This window comes from Macrosteles quadrilineatus, unplaced genomic scaffold, assembly GCF_028750875.1.
Source record: "Macrosteles quadrilineatus isolate MER2022 unplaced genomic scaffold, UCM_ALF_1.0 Scaffold_3__2_contigs__length_128488019, whole genome shotgun sequence".
NCBI classification, from domain to species: domain Eukaryota; kingdom Metazoa; phylum Arthropoda; class Insecta; order Hemiptera; family Cicadellidae; genus Macrosteles; species Macrosteles quadrilineatus.
Window position 1 is genome coordinate 48,778,899 of NW_026542596.1, and position 24,722 is coordinate 48,803,620.

The 24,722-nt window shown below is 35.6% G+C and overlaps 1 protein-coding gene across 1 annotated transcript in view; it reads right to left on the reverse strand.

Annotated features, from left to right (window-relative positions):
• Window positions 1-24,722, reverse strand: part of LOC128990195 (nucleolar protein 11-like) — a 55,457-nt gene that overhangs the window by 24,227 nt on the left and 6,508 nt on the right. Inside the window, exon 4 of the mRNA XM_054412483.1 lies at window positions 14,385-14,529. Coding sequence (XP_054268458.1) covers window positions 14,385-14,529 — 145 coding nt within the window. The remainder of the gene's footprint in view (window positions 1-14,384; window positions 14,530-24,722) is intronic.

Below are 24,722 nucleotides of genomic sequence, written 5' to 3' on the forward strand. Positions count from 1 at the left end.
AGCACTGCCTTACCCTATTAAACGTATTCCAAAATTATGAAGAGGGTATACCTGACGAATGTGAAAGCCAGTGGTTTAAGCCAATGGCAAATGATGTGTTTGTAAAAAAAACTGTTTAGAAGCTATAAAAAAACTCCCTTAAAATCACAAAAATTTATTGATTTTTTTATTAACAAATTGTTTCCAAATTGATGAATTTCAGTCCAGATCTATTACAGCTAATGTGACTTCCCGTTGTGGAGTGGTAGGTGGTGGGGTCATCAACAACCGGCTCGAGTATCTCGGGGGGGATGGTGCCGGTGGGTCGTCGTTCCACCTACCCCACAGCCAGATACCCACCGACACCACAGTGACAACGGCCCCCAGCCCCCCTACGGCCAACAGGGCACCATGCTCCTCCCTGAAGAAACATACCAAATTTTCTAATTGTAATACAGTTTTACCAAACGTACTTGGAAACAAAGATTGTTTAGTACATTGTTTTACAGTCAATGGCTACTGATTGGATTACATTAGAATCTGTAAGGTTTTTTTAGCTTAATAAGTAAACGTGGTATAAAACCTATTTTTTCAATAATTAGAAAAACTAAGAACTCTCCGTACTAGATCTACAACTAATGTTGTGCATAATAGAGCCAGAAAATAGTACTTACCAAGCCCTCCTTAGGGCGTCCATTTCAAAAGGTGGAGATGCTGGTCTAAGGGATAGGAAGGTTGTCTAGCGGAGTAGGCTAACTTCTTATGTCGCTTTTTCGGAACGCTTCTTTTTCACACTTCTGAGTTAAGCTTCTGTGGAAGACTTGTAAGTAGACTAAGGCTTCTAATTGAAGCTGCTTTGGAACGCTTCTAAGAAGGCTAACTCTTCTAAATGAAGCTTCTGTGGAACGCTTCTAACTTTTTGTTGTCTAACTGTTTGTTGAAGGCTAACTCTTCTAATTGAAGCTGCTTTGGAACGCTTCTAACTTTTTGTTGTCTAACTGTTTGTTGAAGGCTAACTCTTCTCAATGAAGCTTCTGTGGAAGCTCCTAAGTAGACGCTTCTAAATGAAGCTTCTTGGATTCTATGCAGAAGTTAAGTGTTCTTGTTATTCAACTAAGGTTGATTAATTGTCAGAACACAAGTTAAACCTTTTCAGTTGAATTCAGGTGTAACAATAAAATGGTTTCCAGGGTAATGAAATATGTGAATATGTACATTGTAGCCAGGCCAACTATACGATTACAAAATACTTGCTTGGGACTAGTGTGATAAAAATTTATGAAAGCATTTATGGTGGTTGACTTTTTTATAAGACTTTTTTTGTTTAGTACGTGGTTTTAATAAGTAAGTTAATAATGGTTCTCGAAACACGATTTACGAGGTTATTCGGTTTAGTACAATAAAACATTCCCTAACCCTGCAGCAAATATACCTTTTTAAAAAAGGTATAAATTATTTGATTTGTCCCTTAGCTGCTCATTTATGACAATATTTCCTGGTGAGGATATCGTTCAAAGTTCTGAAAACGTAATTTCAAGTTGTCCCTAAGATCAAGGAGACTTAATTTTCTGCCTAAATAGGTTACAATATCTTTAACAGAACTAGAAATTGTACAGTAGATTGTGGACCAGAACCAAATGGTTTTAAATCGATTTTTCGTATGCAATTTTTGCTTTCCTATGAGTTTTATTTTAATGTTATCCATTCTAAGAGTTTGTATGAGTCTGTTCTTGTGCATGTTGTTTTGTAATTTTATCTACTTAAGTAATACGCCTCATGTTAGTGAGTCGGTGGCTCAGTTGGTAACACCACGGACTTCGGGCCCAGGGAAACGATGTCGTGGGTTTGGATCGTGATATCTGCCATTACTTTTTATCAGTACAGTTAACCTTAGTGGCTCACCAATTGCTTTGATGAATAAGTTTCACTAACAGATCTGTAGTCTATATGGGCAAATGCGTTTTATGACGTTATACTCCAAAAGACTAAATGGTGGAATTTCTTAACAGTAATAGGTTTTGTGTATCTCCATCAAGTAGTCCAACATTTAATCAGGTTAGGTAGGCATTAATTACCAGATTATTTAGGTGACATAGCCAATACTCACTGTATTATTCAGTTTACTCCTATTACTAGTATGACTGAGACCGTGGCATCGTCCTGTAATCCAGCTACTTGGAGGTCACCAATTGTTATTAATAGGCGTGGTTTGTGGACGCGATACTCCCTGGTGTGGAATAACGTCCGCACTAGTGAGTACAATCTGCGTTACTATCCTGATATTTAGACAAATTCATAAATTACAAGGCAAACATGTGTTTCGGATTCCACTATAGGACTGTAGGTTCCTTAGTTGGCATTGGCTGTATCGACTATTATTTTAAAGTCCTGTCCATGGAACATGTCAGCTTTAGTCAGTAACAAGACTACAAGATTCATTCTACACTCTTCTCCATTCACACTTGGAATAACCATTATATGTTCCAAAGTAAAGTATTAAAGTAAGTGACCAACCCCGCACCGCACTAATTCGAATTTTTCCTCTAAAGCTACATTTTTGGGGGTTACAGCGGGTTCCACCTGAGAAAATGCTTGTACATTCTGCATCCTACTACCATCCAATTAGGTTTGGAGGGATAATGCAACTAATGTATAAGTCGTAAAAATTAAATCCACATCCTAAAACAGTCATAAAATACGTTATAACCTTAAATTTCACTTTAAAAAAATGACCCCCATTTTCCAATATGGCGACTAAGCTTAGAGTTTGAACCCTCTATGTTCGGGTTGGGACATTATTCATTATTCAATTATACGTGTGAATATTTTGAAGTACTGTCTTCATTTATGACGGAAATTTATGAAATCAACCAAAGGAGTAAGTTAATTTTTGATCCAAATCTATACCTATTAAATCTATTGGTAAAAGATTTAATATATAATCCAATAACACATTTAATAGGACCTAGTCGGGCATACTGAAGCGGTATAATAAGAAAATCGAAAGAGTTTCTATTAAGATTTCGGAGAAACTCTTCAGAAATACAGTAAACCCATTTTACGCTGTAAATCTTTACGCGTTGTCAAAATAACAAAGATTATAGCTGAACCAATAACAAGCTGTTAAAATTATTTTTTAAATGTTCTAAATGTTTCAAAGTTAAAAAATATATCGTATGAGTGGTTTATTAAAAAACAAATAATTTCCATTCACTTTGTGGAATTTATTTTGTAAAGGTAGTTTGATATTATGAAACCAAAGGTAGAGATACCCACCTTGTGGCTTGATATTACTTCCCTTACACTCCGACTTACTGCTCTAATATCACTCGGAACTGTTTATGTGTTAATACAGCCTACGGTGCTTGGAGTGTTTAACCAACAATATTTAAAACAAAATTAAAGTGCAGTTTATTAAATGTCAAAACGTTCCACTTGGTGTTTTAATTGAAGTTCTATAACATTTGCTATGGCCGAGGTTAAACTACTAAACATAGTAATTGAGAATTGTCTAGTTGTACGTAACGTTTATTTTTTAAAGTATTTTTTTCTTTTTTTTTGTTAAAGCATATTAATTTTTTTTACCTGGCTATTATTTTTTATTAACTCCAATTAAATCTGAATTAATTAAAACCTGTATACAGTAATTTAAATTAATTCCTTTAGTATATTTTTCAATTTATAAATTGTCAATACGTAACTTATTTCCTACAGTCGCCCAACAAAGTGGGCTTCCTTGCACTGATTATTGTACAGAAATCTGCTAATTGCTGCATTTACTTACTTTGTCGTAAACGTTTTTACTTTGTCGCACAACAGTATTCTAACCAAACAACACAAAACATCGTGCTTTTATTATGTACGTAATCCGTGTACGCTTGGAAATAAGCTGGCAAAACTTGATACTACGACTACGATCAGCTGGTACAGCGTTTCCCACTTCGTTCAATGTTTGGATTTAACCTAACCTAAAAAATTGCTGTACAGTGTTTGAAAGACTAATCATTTCTATGATTTATAATAACTGTATGAAAAATATAATGCGTAACACGAGTGCAAACTGACTTTGCTGCACTCAAGAAACTTTCCACACTGGCCTATGGCTCGAGCGTAAACATTTCAATCGTGCGAAGCCGTGCAGCAAAGTGCCACACAAATACCTACTATTTACTTCTTCATTTCGCATCTTTCAGATTAAATTGGTACACGATTTCACGTGCGATACAATATAGGATAATAGACCTGATGATTCTCATCATCATCTGAAATTGAGTCCATGTATAAATATTCTAATTTATTAAAATTGTTTATAACGATACTTTCTGCGACGAAAGTATTTCTGTATTCATAAATCAAAGTGCCTTTGAGGCTGCTCCGTAATCAGCTGGAGTGATTGATTTTCCCACTACAAAGTGACCAAGAGTCCTCGTAGTCTCCTACGTTTGTCACTATACTGGACTTACCATCTACAGTATATACCCCCGCCGCAGCAAACCTGCCGTCTAAGGGAATTTCCATTTGGCCGAATTGATTTTCAATTGATCTAGGCCTATTTAAATAACATTAGGTTTAACGAGTACCAAGGTTTGCTGCTACAAGGAACTAATAAAGTAGTGTGTTTTTAGTAAAATATTGGTAGCTTACTATAAAATAAATAAATTTGCCAAGTTTGATCAAAATATGGCTGTCCATAAACAAGCAAACTACAACATTTTACAATATTCTCCATAAGAATAACATGGGAATTTTAAATTTGCCATTTTTTCTGTTTTCTCCGTAACCAATAACCGTACAAAAACACTTTGATATACTGAATTGTTTGTTTTTTTAAGCTCTTTAAGAAGGTTTAGAGAAAAATTGGGAAATTTTGTGTTTTGAGGATAAGAAGTGAGAAAAATCAATTTTTACCCCATAAAACCCTGTTCCCATGGTCCGATCATGCTGGATCGCGAACTCATTCAAGTTTATCCCGCCATACACCTTCAAACCAAATTTCATCAAAATCAGATAAAAATTACTCAAGTTATCGTGTTCACGGACACACATATATATATATATATAAATCTATATCTATATAAATAAAATTAGAGTTTTGTCTGTACATTGCTCAGAATCATTCATTTGTAGGTTATTTTTACGTTTTGTACATTAAAGAAGCCGAAACAAGTCTCATCTAAATTTCTGTCTGTCTGTCTGTCTGTCTTTCTGTCTTTCTGTAACACTCAAGATGGCATTTTACGCAATCTTCTCCAGGAAAACGAGAGTATCTATCAAGATCCAAGTCATTTTAATGTATTCACTGGATTGGCGAGAGTGTCTTTAGCCATTATAATATGGTCTCACTACTTAGTAAATAACATTACGGACGTTCAAAAATGCAGTTTTGTGCGATTTTTGTCAAGTTTTCGTCCAATTTTTATCACATAATGATCTATGAAATAACGAACAGCTGTTCGGATCAAGATTATTTTTTCTAGCTGTCACTGATATGTTTACAAATGTTGTTTACAAATACCACAACCATTTCCGATCACGTTTTGAAGGCAAAGCCCATCCAAGTGAGATTAAAAACGTCATACATAACGGATTTAATTAATCGCAAGTGGAATAATATAGTGTAACCGTAAATGAAATTTAATAACATCATCCAGGTCAGGAACCAGATATTCTTTGTGTATAAAATTGTTCTTGAGTTTTGATAACTAGAAAGAAGACCTTGAATCAGTGTTGTATACGGCTGGAAAACTTGAATTTATTAATGATCGTCGCCAATAGCTTACTTACAAGGATTCCACTCATTGACGGTGCTCCAATGGTGGTTGTGTAAAGTGTAAAGTAAAAAATCACAACTGCAGTGGGTGATTGTAACAGAGGTTTACGGTTTATGGATGATGCTAAACTCGCTTTTCCAATGTGTCACTTTCTGTTCCTACTCACCGTATGATGCAATCGCTGGACCATACAGCCAATAGGCCCATAGCCAATCTCTTGGGTACTTACGCCTACCCAATTATTCAAAACAACCTTATCGACGATGATCCTTGATACCGGTACTTTTCCCTAGAATACACGGCCTCCCTACTTAAGAAATAAAATTACAAACGTCCAAAAAGCCAGCATTGCGTGATTTTTGTCACATTTCATTCTAATGTTAAACGATATACCAATCATTGTTTAGAGAATAGGCCTGCGTAATCTATTAAATAACAAACAATTGTTTTTATAAGGTTGTTTTTTTTCAAACTGACACCAATAAGTTTACATTAAAAGTTGTTTACGAATAAAGCAATTAATGGGAAATAATTTTGATTGCCGATATCTTTTCACGAGAAAATTCAAAACCAAGAAATCAATAACCTTGGGACTTGATTAACGCATTTAATTTGTCGGACGTAATTCTTAACTGCAAATGTTGGTTTTTGGTACTGGTTCTTTTCCTTAGAACCGTTGGTAGCAGCAAGAATCATTTTTATGTAGGTACCAACACATCACTGTAATTTACAAATTAGTTATCGTTGGTGTTGCGCCTTATTTATGCAGTGGTATTACAGCCTTATTCAATTTAATTAATGTCTTAACTGTATAAGTTTTGCTTTTTCTGTCTGGATTCCAAATGTTAGTTTATGCTAAGAAAATGATAACTCATTTAAGTAAAACATTTGTTTAGCAAACCATCATGAATTGTTTACGATTTACGTTGTTTATGTATCAATAGTTCGTGGCCTATTTTGGTAATTTTTACTATAGGCTAAATTACCGATCTAAATTGTCTATAGTACTTCATTTCATAAAGTAAGCCGTCATTTCGACAGCATTTCGGGTCATCTTCGGTCCAAGCAAATATAAATTGTTATGATGAAATTTGATGACATTGACAAAGATTTCAAATTCTAATTTTATATGTACTTTGTTATGCTTAAAACGTAGCAAATTCCCTAATTAAGTTCTGTATTTTTGTGTGTATGTCTGTTGGTAACGCATTTATGTCCTTATTTCTCAGTGTCACGAAAAGGACAAGAGCACCTTGATAATGAAAATGTCAACCCGAATAAAGTGTTAAATGGTGAGGTTGAGGTAGTACTTTAAATACCTTTAACCATTGTGGGAAGTAACTTTCAACTATAGGCCTTAGGGCTATGCCTCATAGATCTAGGCCTATAAAGTTTTTTTTAGTTTAATCATTGGATTTAACAGATGGACCAACACGATCTGGGTGACATTTAATTGCGAAGCATTTGTTTTGGCTTGAAACTGTCAGATACTGTATTTGCGAAGGTTTATATATAATAGTTTTGAGTTTTGCCAGCATATCTGAAAATATGCAAACCAACTGCTTTTCTTAATATGAGAAGGTTTCAACTGACTACTTTAAGATCCCCGTGCGTAGAACGGGCACACAGCTAGTATATATATATATATATATATATACATATATAAAAATTTGAACGAATGGTGTTTTTGGCCTCTGGGGACATTAAAATGAAAAAGTAAATCGGTCCCGGGCCTAAGTCTTACCATGAGACCTACGGTAATAGCTACTTCCCTATAGGGAAATTCACTAAAAACAACTAGACATTGTGTTGGTTGGAAATAGTTAACCAGACGTGTGAAACTATCTTGTCAGTAAATGTTTCTAACATGTTTATTCTTAAAAACCTATTTTTAAAACCACTTTATCATGGCTATTCAAAGTATCTCAGAGTAAAATAGGTAGGCCTAAAGCCTTTATCTTAACTGTGATTTTTCTTGGCACAATCCTCGTAGTAGTAAAAGGTTTTGTTTTAATAATGTGTGGTACAGTAATTGTTGTTAGAAAACCATGAATGTAGGATACTATCCATTTTCATAGTAATGTCAATGTATTAAAGTTAAAAATAATGGTTTTAATATAGTTCTGAGAAGAAAACCACAAAAATACGGGTAGCCCCGTACCGTACCAATCTTGTACCGAGAACCGAGGTACAAAATATTGTACCGTACCGACCTTAAATTTTCTGTACCGCAGACCCCTAATTAAGATATGTTCTTCTCCTCACTTTAAATTTCTGACAACAGCTGGAGTTCCATGACAATTTTTGTTTCCCATGTTAATTTTATAGAGAAATACAAAACTTTAAAGGGCCTCAGGTCCTCACTCTCTAATTATTTCCTTAAAAAGAAAGTTTCTTGCACAACTTCACGCTACGCTCTTTCCAATGACACGAAAAACATGTCAATCGGTTCTGTAGTTTCGGAGGAGTAATTGTCACAAAAAACCTGCTTGCCTATTAAATAAGTACTAGAGGTCGTCCAGTGGTCGAAACTCGACCAAATTTATGTATTGTACAGACTTCTCTATTTTCACCCCACCGAAAAAGTCGGTACGGTACAAGCTTAATTACCGTCATCGGTTCGGTACAGCGTTTTACGCGGTACAAATTCGGTTCGGTACACCGTATTATAATAATAAATTACTCATCATTTACTATCGTAGTTGGTTCTGAGCACATAAAAGTCTTATCAGATGTTCGTTTACGATCTTCATAATTTATTACTAGGGTGATGCAATAAAAAACCCATTAGCAGTCCCAAATCCATTACCATTTTATCATGACAATAATTGTTGTATTCAAGTACTTCCAAGAACTGTCGAGTTTTATCACTTTTCTTCCTTTACGAATTTCCCCAATTCTATTTTATCATAAAAATAATAGTTTTATGATGACTGTAAATTTTATCTCTAATTCAGTCAGTATTTTCGTGAATATTCAATTTGCCGCTGGCCATTGCCTAATGCCATAAAACTGTTTATGGCTTCATATTAAACTTGTAACTAATCTGCAATCTTATTTTATAAGTTAAGATATTTGTTATGGATATTTTATCTTTCTATTGATGAAACCACAAGCGTAGTAGTTGTTGTTTGCATTATTTTTTTTCCGTTATGCAAGCCTACTCGGTCTTAAATTATGTCATTGCATGTTCTGTATCTTGTCTTATATTGTTGGATGTGGCTGTTAAGGTTTAAATGTTTTTTGTTTCCTATATTTTTTTATTGTGTTGAAGGTACTTTATGCAATCTAAATCTTATGCACTGGAATTATGATAGTGATTTTGCTACCCTCATTGTAACCTACTCAATTTATATAGGCCATCCTAAATAATTAGGTCTAGGCCTGATGGGTCTTTTGACTCTTTGGAAGAGCTTTAAAATATACTAAGAAAATTGGATTGAGTCTGATATGTGTCGATTTTAACTTTGTAAATGAAAAGACAATAATATTACTCTGTGGTAATCCAAATTTTAGTTTCAGAAAAGAACCTTGCAAGAGATGTATCCATCTTATAATTAGTTTTCAAGCTGATAAAAAAATGCTCTTTAACATTACTTCATCATAACATCCTGTTTTTCAATGTCATCTGTTGAATGTGCTGGCAACAGCTGGCAACTACACTGTTTTTGTACTGAATGCTTTTATATGTTTTTAAGTTTAACCCTTTGAGTGCCAACGTCCGGGGAACCGGACGTTTTTAGAACGAGCCAAAAGTGCCAACGTCCGGGTGACCGGACGTTTTCAGAACGAGCCAAAAGTGCCAACGTCCGGTTAGCCGGACGTTTGAAAAACGCGATATTAAAATGCGAAAAAGACGATTATATGCACATATTTTATATTCTTTTGAAAGAGAAAGACTTCCTCTTTGTAAATAATGCGTTGAATCGGCGATAATTGTAATCATTCACTTGTTATAGTACTACGTTTTCATATGTTGTAACACAGAGATCAAGATGGCTGTCACAGCTGGCGCGTAATTGTTGACATCGTATTTCACTGTCTGTAAACAAGTGTTTGGTTATGCGCGGTGTTTTTACGAGACGTTTTGTTATTGATTATTAGTAATGGATCGATCTAGATCTCCACTAAGTGACAATGCAATTGCAAGAACTCTAGATGACGACTTTTTAGATGATAGTTTTGTGAGTGAGGTTTCTGAAATTGAAAGTAGTTCTGGTGCCGAATCTGACATTGACTCAATTTCTGATCTTGTGGATGATACCGATAGTGACCCCGATTACGACCCCTATGAAGGTAACAATCAACGTAGGATAGATAGGATATTACAGTCCTTTGGTAATAATAATTATTCAACAGATGAGGAGGAGGATAGAGTGGAAAATCCTAGGCCTATGCCAGCACCAAACCCTGCACCAAGACGTCGGGGTAGACCTAGGTTAGATGCACCTAACCAAGAACAAAATCTTGAAAATAATGAGGATAGTGAGGATGGAACTGGTTGGACAGAAGTAAATGAAGAAAATGACCCTGGCGGCAATAATCCGTTTACTTTTCATGAATTGTCTGGCGTGAAACACTGCCCCCCTAGGAATTCATCTCCAATAGATTATTTCAAACTATTTTTTACTGTTGCTTTGTTTGATATGCTAGTAAAATATACAAACAAATTTGCTAATAATTTTATTACTGCAAATGCCCACCAACTCAAAGAACATAGCAGGGCCAAGTCCTGGAGACCGGTAACTCGAATCGAGATGCAGGCTTTTGTAGCAGTGCTACTAAATATGGGCCTAAATGTAAAACCTACAATATTTTGCTATTGGTCAAGGACTAGCAGTCAGTTTATGCCTTGGTTTCCAAGAATGTTCAATAGGAACAGATTTCAAGCAATCCTCCAGTTTTTCCACTTGGTTGACACAACAGAACTGCCTCGTCCGCGCGAACCTGGGTATAACCCGTGCGCTAGATTTCAACCAATAGTTGACCACATGAATAGGGTATCTAGGTTTCACTTTACTCCTAGTGAGAACCTTTCAGTTGATGAGAGCATGGTAAGCACCAAGGCCCACTCCCAGTTGTTACAGTATTTGCCCAAAAAGAGACATCGGTGGGGCGTTAAATTATGGTGCATTTGTGATTCTGTCACACACTACTGTATGTCCTTCTTTGTGTATCGTGGAGCTAAACGACCTAACAAAAGGGAAATAACACAGAAGGGCCTTGGTTTCTATGTTGTTGAGAAACTACTGATGATGACAAACTTACTTGGCAAGGGGTACCACGTGTTTGTGGATAATTTTTTTACCACAATAAAACTAGCAAAGTTTTTGCTTACTCAGGCAACGAACCTCACAGGTACATTGCGAAAGAAAAGAAAAGGAATACCAGAAGTAATGAAAGAGAAATTTGAAGTAGGGCAGAAAAAGTATTTGAGGAAAGACAACCTCTTAATGGTAGGATATAGGCAAAAAAAATCACAGAAAAACCAAGTCCTATTACTAACAACCAATGGCAAAGCAGAGAGTGAGCGAAGGGCAAGGGTAAGGGGGACGTCAGTTCATGTCACAAATAAGCCTAAAGTAATTAGAAACTATAATGACTTCATGGGGGGAGTAGATGGCTGTGACCAAATGCTTTACCAATACTTAGATGACAGAAAAACTTTAAAATTTTGGAAGAAGGTCACGTTTAATATTTTTAGCTGTATGCTCCTCAACTCCTACCTGCTGTACAAACTTAACACTGATAAACCAATGAACAGGCTGGCCTACAGTATATTTATTGTAGAGGAACTGGCCAAAGAATAGTTAGTTATCCAAGAAATGAGACCCAACATAACTGACATAACTAACATAACTCCGACCGGAATCTCCCGTGGTGGTGGCGACGCAGACAGCCCATTAGTTGAAAAAATTCCAGAAAACCGGGAAAAAAACTGCTGTGTTTGCAGCAAAGCAAGTACAAGAGAAGGTGGAAGGAGAAAGAAATCCACATTTATGTGCAAAAGGTGCAAAAAAGGATTGCACCATAAGTGTGTCACTCAACATCACTGCTAAAATATGTTCGCCAACAGTTCCGCCTTATTGTAAATATTTTTTGTATGTTATTATTTTACTCAAAATGACTTTTTATTATTTTATCATTCAGATTTGGCACTAAAACAATTTATTGTATAAGTTTAGGCCAAATTATTTGTAGAATAGGACTAAGAGGCCATGATGACTTTAGTGTGTGATATCTGTGCTGCCGAGGAAAAATGTATGATATTACTAAAAACGTTGTTACCTCATTATTTGACTTTATTTTCTCATGAAACTTGGAATGTTTGTTGGCAGTTAAATATAAAACAGAGTGGTATGAGTTTTATTGAGTGAAACATTTTTTTCTCACATGATACACAGCATTGAATATGGAATTTTTTTGAAAAAACTTTTCAAGGTATGTATTTTTCATCATTTTCACACTGCCTGCTGCATGAAATATACTTATAAATTGTGTTATATTGTAGAATAGTTATTTCTCTGTAAATAAAAAAAAATTAATAAAATTGGTTGATAAATAAAAAAGTTATAGCGTTTATACTGAAGTATTGCTAAAAGCCACAAAAAGGGCCCGGCATTTTTGGGTAGGCCTAGTTATAACTCACATGGCACTTTAGTGTAGTACCTGACATAAAGTCTCCGGCACTCAAAGGGTTAAAAAACAACTAGACATTGTGATGGTTGGAAATAATTTACCAGTTAGTTGTGTGAAATTATCTTGTCAATTAATGCTTCAAACATGTTTATTCCTAAACATTCTTATCCTGATTTTAAAACCACTTTATCATGGCTATTTAAAGTATCTCAGAGTAAAATAGGTAAAGCCTTTATCTTAACTGTGATTTTTCTTGACACAATCCTCTTTGGAGTAAAAGGTTTTAATAATGTGTGGTACAGTAATTGTTGTTAGTTAAACCATGAATGTAGGATACTATCCATTTTCATAGTAATGTCAATGTATTAAGATTAAAAATAATGGTTTAAATACAGTTCTGAGAAGAAAACCGCAAAAATATGGGTAGCCGCGTACCGTACCGATTTTATACCGAGAACCGAGGTACAATATATTGTACCGTACCGAACCGTACCGACCTTAAATTTTCTGTACCGCAGACCCCTACCCCACACTGTAAATAAAACATGTGATTGGAGTTTCTTCCCCTTGTTTTGATTTTCTGTTTATATTTCGTCACCAGCATGCCACATTCATAAGATCCATGTTAATTTTGTCAAATTTTAAATTAATTTTTTGTGCTTATTTTAGAGCCTATTTTAATTTATAAATAGGGATGGTCAAGTCTCGAAATTTCGGGAAATTTCCGGGAAATTTTAAATCTCGTTACACGAGACGAGATTTCTTTTTGGCCGAGATTTTTATCGAGACGAGAATTAAAAAAAAAAAATATATAAACGCCTGCAGAAAGTCAATGCAATACCCGCAATACAGGAGCGTGTTGTAGTTGCGTTTCCTTTGCGAAGGCGTTCTTATTGAATTAATTCTTCAAATGTAAATATTACTTTAATTATTTTAATAACATTTGAGAAGTTTTGTTAAGTGTTTGTTAGCAGTGTGAGGAATGTTTTATTACTATAAAAAAAGTCAAAACCAGTAACTATTTTATAAAAATTAATATTTTATTTTATGATTTATTTTATTTTAGGATGAGTTGAACTCTATCCTAACTGATATCACTATGTTTCCTAATCGTAGGCATTTTTAATAAGTTAGGCGTGATTAATAAAAAAATGTTATGCTGATGTTTTTTAATAAAAGATTGTAAATATTCTTGCCTATTATCATTATTTTTGTATTTAAACAGTCATCTAACAATGTTACAAAATCTGGTAAAAATTCCGCACGTGCATTTCCCGTTGTGTATGAGAAGGGAAATCCCGTCTCGATCTCGTCTCGAAATTTTATGAGAAATAAAAAATCTCGTCTCGTCTCGTCTCAAACTAAAAATCCAATCTCGTCCATCCCTATTTATAAAGGGATTCTGCACATCTACAGGAAAATATCTTTCCAACAGTATGCGTAGATTTTCCCTGCGATGCTCAAGAGCTGAGAAAAGAGGTTTAAAAGAAACATGCTTGCCTATTAATATATAGATGATATGTTCCATCCCCATGTTAAAGTAGTCGCCAGTTTTTAAATTTAATACGATTAACGTTTTTGAACTAAGCCACTAACAGACTGCGATGTAAATTACAAATTTCTGTCGAATATGCCGACTTTTAACCAATTCATACTGATATGGGACAACTTACTATAAGCTATATCATCTTTTATGACACATAAATTATTTCAGTAACAAAAATAAGGTGGAAAATAGAATTTCAGACATTTGCGCAGTACATGACTGGCTCTTTCGACTATGTTCTTTTTTGGTAAATATTGGAGACAGCTCATAATAGATGCTACCGTTCATTTAACAATAAATTTTCCTTTCCATTTGGCTCAGTTAATGAAAAGATAATGTTGACTTTGCCAGTTATAAAAAATACTGATAATAAGATGTGATTCATTAAAACAGTAACATATTAAACAATAATAGCCCATGAGCTATAACAATTATCTTATGTAACTTACACAAAGTGAGCAGATAACACGACTCGTGAGCCACAAGGGTGTGTCCGATGAGCTTAACGTCGTTCTCAGATTTTCTCCGCAGCTGTAGGCATGATGGAGTCAACAACCCCTCGCCAACCGGTAACAAGTGCAGCAGGTGTACATTCTGTACACAGGTCACAGTTTAGCTTATTAACTGACAATCATAAATCAATGTGTTAGTTAGGTAAGTAGTTTAGAAATTGTCAGACATACTAGGAGCTTTCTAGAAACATATCTTAAATTAGTGACGTGTAACAAGTATGAAATAACAAATAATTACATAGCCTGAAGTATTTAAAGATTAATAAACAGTACAATCGCACGATTCAACTGTACAGAGTGAGAAATGCCGACAACAGGAACCGAAATAAGTACCAAAAAACAGGGACTTAATCTAGTAAATTTCCTTTTAACTTTTGTTATACAGATAAAATAAAGAAAATGCATTAGGCTACTTCACTTACAACAAACTTATGGTAACATATGGTGCTGACTGGTTAGTTTTCCAGTCGTCACCATGCAGAAAACATGCAGAAAACATGCAGGAAACATGACTCATGTTTCCCAATTTGAAGCGGCACTAGATCCAAATTTTGAAGGCAATGTAAGTATTATTGAATCTACCAGGGTGTGTAGTGTAGTTCATCACCAGGGGTCATAAGTAACACAGGTGTAGTTTACTTTACCGTAAAGATAGTGATTTACCGTAGTTTTAGTGATTGCGTAAAGATAGTGTTAACGACACGAGTAGCCTTAAAAACTTCTACGAGTGTTGTTAACACTATTTACATGAGTTGTGTACACTACTTTAACTACGAAAGTGTTTTAATTAGCCTACTAAAAATCGCTAATCATAACTTCTAAGAGAGGTTATGTTTTTGTTTATAACCTCTCATTGCCACTGACAGTGATGCAACAAAACATAATACCAAACACTAATTGCACCATTCAACAATTAAATTTACCTGAACAGCTGATTAGTTGAAGTTCAAATCATTACAATTTTACTTCTTCTCTCTCAATCCTTGAACCTCATTGGTCCGTTTTGATAAAATTGGAACACCGACGCAAATATGCGACCTCAGTCTAATGTGACTTGCCGTCGCATATATGAGACAGCTATATGGTGTTGTTATGAGTAAAACTATGTTGTTATGATCAAGTAAACAATGCTGTAATGTGAAACTTTTCGAACCGAAACTGCTACTTAAAAAAAAACACCGTCGTATGTAAACACTTTAAAGGGTTTGCCGAGAGGGGTAGCGGATTTCTACCCCCGGATATTTACCCCCATGAAAAAACACCTACGTCATTTTGACGTCACGAGGGGCGGGGCCTATACACGGTCAAAAAACAGCCCGCGACTGGAAATTTACCCCCAATATATTATTAAATAATCAACGTGTAATTGTTTGATTATAAAGTGATTTGCCATAGCACGGAAATCTACCCCGGATATCTACCCCCAGACATTTACCCCTGGATATCTACCCCCAGACATCTACCCCCGGATATCTACCCCCAGACATTTACCCCCGGATATCTACCCCCGGACATCTACCCCCGGATATCTACCCCCGGAAATCTACCCCCGGACATCTACCCCCAGACATCTACCCCCGGACATCTACCCCCAGACATCTACCCCCGGACATCTACCCCCAAACATCTACCCCCAGACATCTACCCCCAGACATCTACCCCCAGACATCTACCCCCGGAAATCAACGGCTCTTCAGTTAAGCATTGTCTTGTAATATCCAGTATACAGCATCGATATGTCATTGTCTTGTTTAACATTATCTATCTTCCTAATTCATTAAGCTGTAACAGTCCTTTTTTACCCGACCTACTTCTCCGATTGTTACGATTGAGGTGTCATTTTAAAGCTTAAGATCTTGCGCAGAGCAAAATGGTAATTAAAAAGGATATTTTGATTAGGGCTTCAAAAGGTTGACCCCTAAGCCTTTGATTTATTCCTAGAAGGTGCTTCCAATGGTTGACCAACTTTCACACTATACAGTAACAGCTGTACCTGTAACAGGGGAGTCTGTACCTTTTAGGCCCTAATGCTATTTAAATGGGAAGATATGCACCAATATAGGTACGCATTCCTCAGCAACCTATAAACCATATGTTGTATATAGACTGGAAGAATTATATATATTTTTGTTATTTTATATTATTGAAGAAATCTATTATTTTTTTGAAGAAATTATATTTTATATTGTATAAGAGTTATCATGTAGCACCGATTATGTTCTAATTCTAATGGCATTGCACTGAGCAATAGAAAATCTTAAGTTCGTTAGTTCTTCTTCTATGTTCCGCCAATGATTGTAATGATGTAATGCAGCCAACGAGATGTCTAATGTTTTCGGCCTAGCCATATTTTATTATCAATTCTAATCGCTATAACTATTTCAATTTCTTTTTCAAGTTTTGTAAATTTCATCTCTTCTGTACTTCTAACATGTTTCTGTATCAAGCAAACACCTTTTAAGGTAAGAATATTGTTATTAATAATGTTAGGCTAAAGTCACATGTTCATAACCTCAATTGCTATTTTATATACATAAAACATTGTGTCTAAATTCATTTAATGTTTTGTTTAATACTTTTGTTTTGTATTATTAATCCAAATTTGCAATATTAAAATTTCAAATAAATATAACTTCAAATAAATGATTTTACAGCTTAAGATTTTATTAGGCTATAATAGGCTACAGCAATTGTAATTGTTACAGGTGTTTTCTCTCTTTCAAAATACAATTTTATTCTACCACTGATGATGCGTCTCTTTTCAACTCCCTGATGCGACAAACTGGCGACGAGGATGCCTAAGAACGATGGAGAAGGGCAACCAACCACACCTGGACTTGGACAAACGGCTACAGCACCCACATCTTCCAACTTCGGAAGGATTCAATTATTTCAAGAATATGACAATAATGCAGAAGACTTTGATTCGTATCTGGACAGGTTTGAGTGCTATTGTGAACTTAATGGGGTGAGTACCGCTGACCAAGTTTTATTGTTCATTAGTAGTGTGGGTCAGGAGATTTACAAAAAGTTAAAATCAATTTCATGGCCTAAAACTCCCAAAGAACTAAGCTATGACCAAATTAAAAAATCCTTATGTTCCCACCTTTCACCCAAACCTCTACCTAGTGTGGAAAAGCAAAGATTCCGTGCTCGGAAACAGGGAGAAAATGAATCATTTAATGATTTTTTAAGTAGTTTGAAAAAACTCAGCGTTCATTGTGGTTTTGAGACGGAGGAGCGACTTCAAGAAGAAATATTAGATCAAATCACTACAGGTATTAGGAATAAGCAAACCCAAAATTATTTTCTAAGGACACCTAACCTAACCCTTGATGAGGCGGTGAAAAAGGCTTTGGCTGACGAGTTAGCTGACAAAGGGGTTGAGAATTTGCATGCTAGGGATATCAAATATTGGAAGGGAAATGTTTCTAAGTTAGGTCCCTCTGATAGAGTTAAATATTTTCCAAATAAAAAGACCCAGAGTTATGGCAGCAAGAGCAATAGGTCAAGTTCGACCAATTTTAGGGGAGAAGCAGGTTCTAAGCAAGATAGGGACACATTCAAACAAGGTTCTAATAGGTCTTCACCTACTACTGTTTGTTTTCGCTGTGGATCAAATTTTCACCTTGCCAATAAATGTAAATATTCCAATTCTAAGTGCCATAAATGTTCAAAAGTAGGACATTTAGCAAAAGTGTGTGGGAAATTTCCTAGGCCTAACCGAGTATGTACATTACAGGCAAATCATTCAAATGTCATGAGCGATACTGAATCAAATGTTGATGAATGTGCTGACATATTTCATATTAAAAGTAGTGTTGATCCGCATGAAAAAATCATGTTGGATGTTAAGCTAAATGATAAATTGGTATCGATGGAACTGGATACCGGTAGTACCTATTCGGTAATGTCGGAGCACAAATTTCATGATCTAGGTATTGGAGGCCAGATTAAACCATCTAACCTACTGTTGGTAACCTATGACAAATCAAAAATAAAAGTTAGTGGTTATGTTATGGTTAAGGTTAAATATGATGAACAAGAGAAATTATCTAAACTATTTCTTGTGAAAGGAAATTTTGACACAGTCTTTGGCAGGGATTGGCTTTATACCTTTAAGTTGAATTGGGCCAGTATTAAACACATTAGTGATGACAACTTTGTAAATAGAATCAAAAATCTTGTTAATGATTATCAGGATTTGTTTCTCAAGGAAGTAGGCTGTATTAAGGATGTTGTAGCTTCCCTTCATTTAAAAGAAAATACAAAATCTGTATTTTGTAGGGCTCGACCTGTACCATTTGCGCTAAAAAAGCGGGTTGAAGATGAACTTCACAGACTAGAGAATTTAAATTTAATATCTAAAACTACCCATTCAGAGTGGGCGACCCCGGTGATTCCAGTCATTAAACCGGATGGTAACATTAGGCTTGTAGCGGACTACAGGGTGACTGTAAATAAACACATTATTCCTGATGAACACCCGATTCCGACAATTGAAGAAATTCTGAGCAAAGTTAGTGGTGCTAGATACTTCTCTAAATTTGATATTAGGGAAGCGTATATGCATCTACCGGTAGACGAGGAAGCGTCAAAACTCATGACTATCAATACGACATTAGGCTTATTCAATGTAAATAGGTTGATGTATGGTGTAAGCAGTGCACCGGCGATATGGCAACGTACCATGGAGTCTATTTTCAATGGAATTTCAGGAATTCAGATTTTTTATGATGACATCAAGCTTTGTTCCCCTGATAAGCAAACTCATATTCAGAACTTAGAGAAGTTTTTCACTATTTGTAGAGAAAATAATATTCGTCTCAAACGTGAGAAATGTGAATTTTTGACTGATGAAATAACGTACCTAGGGTATAAGTTAGATCGTGAAGGGATCAAGAAGACTGAAGAGAAAATTCAGGCTATTGTGGACGCAAAACCTCCTACAAACCTCACAGAACTACGCTCTTTCATAGGGTTTGTTTCGTATTATTCCCGCTTTATTCCAAAAGCTGCTGACTTGATGAGACCTCTTTATGACTTAATGAAGAAAAATAAGACATTTCAATGGACTCAAAATGCAGATACTGCGTTCAACGCGATCAAAAAGGAAATAGTCTCTGATAGAGTTCTCGATTATTATGATCCTGCTAAACCTTTGATTGTAGCAACTGATGCTAGTCCCTATGGAATAGGAGGAGTTCTGTCCCATCAATATCCGGATGGGTCGGAAAGACCAGTGATATTTGTTAGTCGGAGTCTTACACCTAGCGAAATGAGATATTCACAGATAGATCGTGAAGCCCTTGCAATTGTATGGGTCGTTAAGAAATTGTTTAACTACATTTATGGCAGACATTTTATACTCTACAGTGACCATAAACCTTTGGCTTCAATCTTTAACGCTGAAAAGGGAGCACCCTCACTTAGCACTACACGACTTCTTCATTATTCGATCTTCCTCCAAGGTTTCGACTATGAAATTAGGTACAAAAAGCACGACCAACACTTCAATGCTGATTTTTGCTCCAGATTTTTGATTAAATCTAACAAAAAGACTACTGACGCGGCAGAAATTTTCCAACTTGAACAATTAAATATTCTACCAGTTACGGCAGAGCAAATTGCAAATGAAACTGATGAAGACACTTATTTATCTCAGCTTAAAAGGTCTATTCAAGAAGGAAGTAGGCAGGTTCAACAAGACAGATTGGGGGAGTGGACGATTCAAGATGGCTGTATCATGAAAGGGATCCGAGTAGTAATCCCCAGGAAACTTCAGACAAAAATACTTCAAGAACTCCATGAAGGTCATTTTGGAATGGTTAAGATGAAAACCCTAGCAAGGTCACATGTTTACTGGGAAGGGATTGACCGAGATATAGAGGAATATGTCAGGCATTGTGAAGCATGTCAAAAACAAAGTCCTATGCCAAAGAAAGAGAAAATGCATGCATGGGAGTATCCAAGTGGACCGTGGCAACGAGTTCACATAGATTACGCAGGTCCGTTTCACGGCCAAAATTATTTTATCGCAGTTGATGCATACTCTAAATGGCCAGAAATATTTTCAACTTCAAAATGTACCTCAGATAGCACCATAAATATATTGGAAGAGTTATTTTCTCGTTGGGGTTTTTGTTCCTGTATTGTATCGGACAATGGGACAGCTTTCACCTCGCATGAATTCCAAAATTTTCTTAAGAAATACCAAATCAAACATATCACAACAGCACCATTTCACCCAAGTTCCAATGGCCAGGCAGAACGTTATGTTGGCATCCTGAAGCAAAATCTACGGAAGACTCTAGATAAACCAGGGAAAACTAACTCCAAACTTTTAAATTTTTTGTTGCACTATCGAAGAACGCCTCATGGTACAACAGGGGTTTCACCCGCCCAGCTCATGCTGAATCGAGAATTAATCACGTCAATTGATCTGGTAAAATCGAACACAGTTCTACAAAATGTGATCAAAAACCAAGCTAGAATGATGAGTTACGACGCAGGTAAATCTACAGACCTTGCAATCGGAAGCAACGTAATCTACAAAAATTTTTCGAGAACAGGGGAGAAATGGCACCAAGGGACCATCCTTAAGAGGAATGGGAATGTCATGTATGATATCAGGTGTGAAGACAAAACTATACGAAGACATGCAGATCAGATAAGGAACTGTCCGATCTTGACTGAGGGCAAAACGGAACCAGGAAGTCATTTAGCATATGAAAATGTTGAAACAATTGATCCCACTAAAACCCCACAACCTATAACACCCACAACCAGACTTAGCCCAAATCCTAATTCCGTGACCCCTAAAAATCAATCTGATGTCCAAACAGAACCAATTGTGTCCAATACCCCGAAAAGGCCTAAAAGACTGATCAAACCCCCAAAAAGGTACTCACCCTAGTGTTATTTAAGGAGGGAGGAGTGTTGTATATAGACTGGAAGAATTATATATATTTTTGTTATTTTATATTATTGAAGAAATCTATTATTTTTTTGAAGAAATTATATTTTATATTGTATAAGAGTTATCATGTAGCACCGATTATGTTCTAATTCTAATGGCATTGCACTGAGCAATAGAAAATCTTAAGTTCGTTAGTTCTTCTTCTATGTTCCGCCAATGATTGTAATGATGTAATGCAGCCAACGAGATGTCTAATGTTTTCGGCCTAGCCATATTTTATTATCAATTCTAATCGCTATAACTATTTCAATTTCTTTTTCAAGTTTTGTAAATTTCATCTCTTCTGTACTTCTAACATGTTTCTGTATCAAGCAAACACCTTTTAAGGTAAGAATATTGTTATTAATAATGTTAGGCTAAAGTCACATGTTCATAACCTCAATTGCTATTTTATATACATAAAACATTGTGTCTAAATTCATTTAATGTTTTGTTTAATACTTTTGTTTTGTATTATTAATCCAAATTTGCAATATTAAAATTTCAAATAAATATAACTTCAAATAAATGTTTTTACAGCTTAAGATTTTATTAGGCTATAATAGGCTACAGCAATTGTAATTGTTACAGGTGTTTTCTCTCTTTCAAAATACAATTTTATTCTACCACTGATGATGCGTCTCTTTTCAACTCCCTGATGCGACACCATATTAAGTTAAAATTTTTAATACATGATCTCTATGCCATAGGGTACCCGGCTTGCTAGTTAAAACTTAAATATATTTTTGTTTTTAATTTTATATTTTTATAAATAAAATATGTAATTTTTTTACCTGATTTAGATTTTTTGTTACCTTGGTAATGACTTAAACCAAATAATTTTAAACTAAAAGAGGTATTAAGCACTATTTACCATGATGGGAAGAAGATGTGTGTGAATTTTCATATTGCTATCTCTAATAGTTTTTAAGTTATGCGTAACTAACTTTTAAAAAACACTATTTTCGGTAAAACGCACTTGAAGTTCTAAGGTGCTGAGGTCGCGCATCCTAAGAACGTTGAAAAATATCGTGCAGTACTATTTATTTGTTTTATTTTTATATAAAAAAACTTTTGCAAAATATTAAACGTTATATATAAAAATAAACACAAAGAATCGGAGAATTTTTTAAGATAAAAATAAAAAATCTTGTTTTTTCACCAAAAAGGTACAGACTCCCCTTAAGGGTGAAATGTGAGCAGATTACTAATCAGTTAAATTTTTTAAGTCCGGTTGAAAACCAGAATAGATCGTCTGCAACTGTAAACAAGAGATGGAACACTACCCCAAAACGACTTTTCGTTCTCAATTGGCCCTCTATCAATAACCTGTGTTGCCTGTACAGCGAGGCATTTTGAGAAGGAGAAAACCGGCCGGATGAATGCTTTAGGTTTATCAATTACCAGATAAAACATAAAACATCTTCTCCATACTACCCCAAATCAAACGGCATGGTAGAGAGAGCCATCCAAACTCTAAAATCAATGCTTATAAAAACTATGAATTCAAAAGGAGATTTGAATGTGGCCATTGTAGATTATAATAACACTCCCAAATATAATCTGAATGCTCCTGCTCAGATGTTGATGGGAAGACTATTGAAAACTGTCATTCCAGTACCAAAAGAAGTTCTCAAACCCCTTTTCCCTACTACTGATACAATTCAAACTCTTCGAAAAAAACAGGTAGAACAGAAGAATTACTATGATAAGAATTCTCACATTCTCAAGGAACTTAAAGACAATCAAGCTGTTTATGTACAGAATGGGAAAAGAGATTGGGTCCAAGGAAGAATTTTGAAGAAACATGAAATGCCAAACTCATATATTGTTGAAACCGAAGGTGGGACCTATAGGAGGAACAGAATTCACCTCAGGCCAGCATACGGACATAATTTTCAAGACAGCAAGAGAAAAGAACCTGAAATTGTGGAAGTACAGCAGAAAAGGCCTACAAGAACTTCCAAGCCTCCAACAAAATACAAAGACTTTGTTCCTTAAAAAAAGGGGGCATGTGACATAACATAAACATAACAGCTGTTGGGTATTAATTATTAGTATTGTTTGTTATGGTTTATGTATATATTAGTTGAATTTCTTGAAAATAAAATTGACTTTATTAGAAAACTATTTTGTGTGATACAACTTTATTACTACAGGCAAGACAGAAATTGAGATAAAGACTTGTTTTGGCTTCTTTAATAATTTTCAGTGATATGTTTTAAATTTCACGATCTGCGCTCGTACATGTGCCGTTAGATGAGTGTATGTGAAAATTGGTTAACCATTTAAATCACTGTCTGAAAATAGATCTAATGCTTATGGGTTAAACTTTTGGAGCCCTTTATCAAAATATCCTTTTTAATTACCATTTGCGTTGCACTGAATCTTAAGCTTAAAAATGACACCTAAATCAGTTACAGCTTAATGAATTGGGAAGATAGATGACACTAAACAAGACAACGACATATCACATGCTTAATACTAGATATTAGAGGGTAATTATTAAACGAAGAGCCATTGATTATTTTTATAAACCAATTACTAAAATCAACTACAACAATGAATATTGGCTGATACGTAGTGTAGCACAGGGGGTAGATTTCCGTGGGTCGGAAATAAATCTTTCCGGGGTCGGACATTTATGATTTGACCACTGGGGGTATAATTCTGGGGGTACATTTCCGGGGGTAGATATCCGGGGGTAGATGTCTGGGGGTAAATGTCCGGGGGTAGATGTCCGGGGGTAGATGTCCGGGGGTAGATGTCCGGGGGTAGATGTCCGGGGGTAGATGTCTGGGGGTAGATTTCCGGGTGTAGATGTCTGGGGGTAAATGTCTGGGGGTAGATGTCCGGGGGTAGATGTCCGGGGGTGGATGTCTGGGGGTAGATTTCCGGGGGTAAAGTTCCGGTGTCAGGTTTGTTAGCATTTTGATTAATTACAACTGTTAAGTAAACCGTGAAATGCGAGTTGATTGAATATATAATAATTTGTCCATCCTAAAAGATCGCGGCCGGAAATCTACCCCCATACATGTGACGTCAAAGTGACGTAGGCGTTTTTTCATGGGGGTAAATATCCGGGGGTAGAAATCCGGCGACCCTGCCGAGAGATCTGGACTGCCAGGATTACAAGTTTCAAGCTTGCGGGACTTATCCCATATTGGCATCCCGAAAGTATCTTCTGTCATGCAGTTTAAAGTAATGTGGTGTTGCAACATAAAATTTGATTGACACCAACAAACTGAAAACTATATTTTCTTACAAAAAGAGAATCTTATGCTTTGAATACTGTCACAGTAAACACAAATCGCACA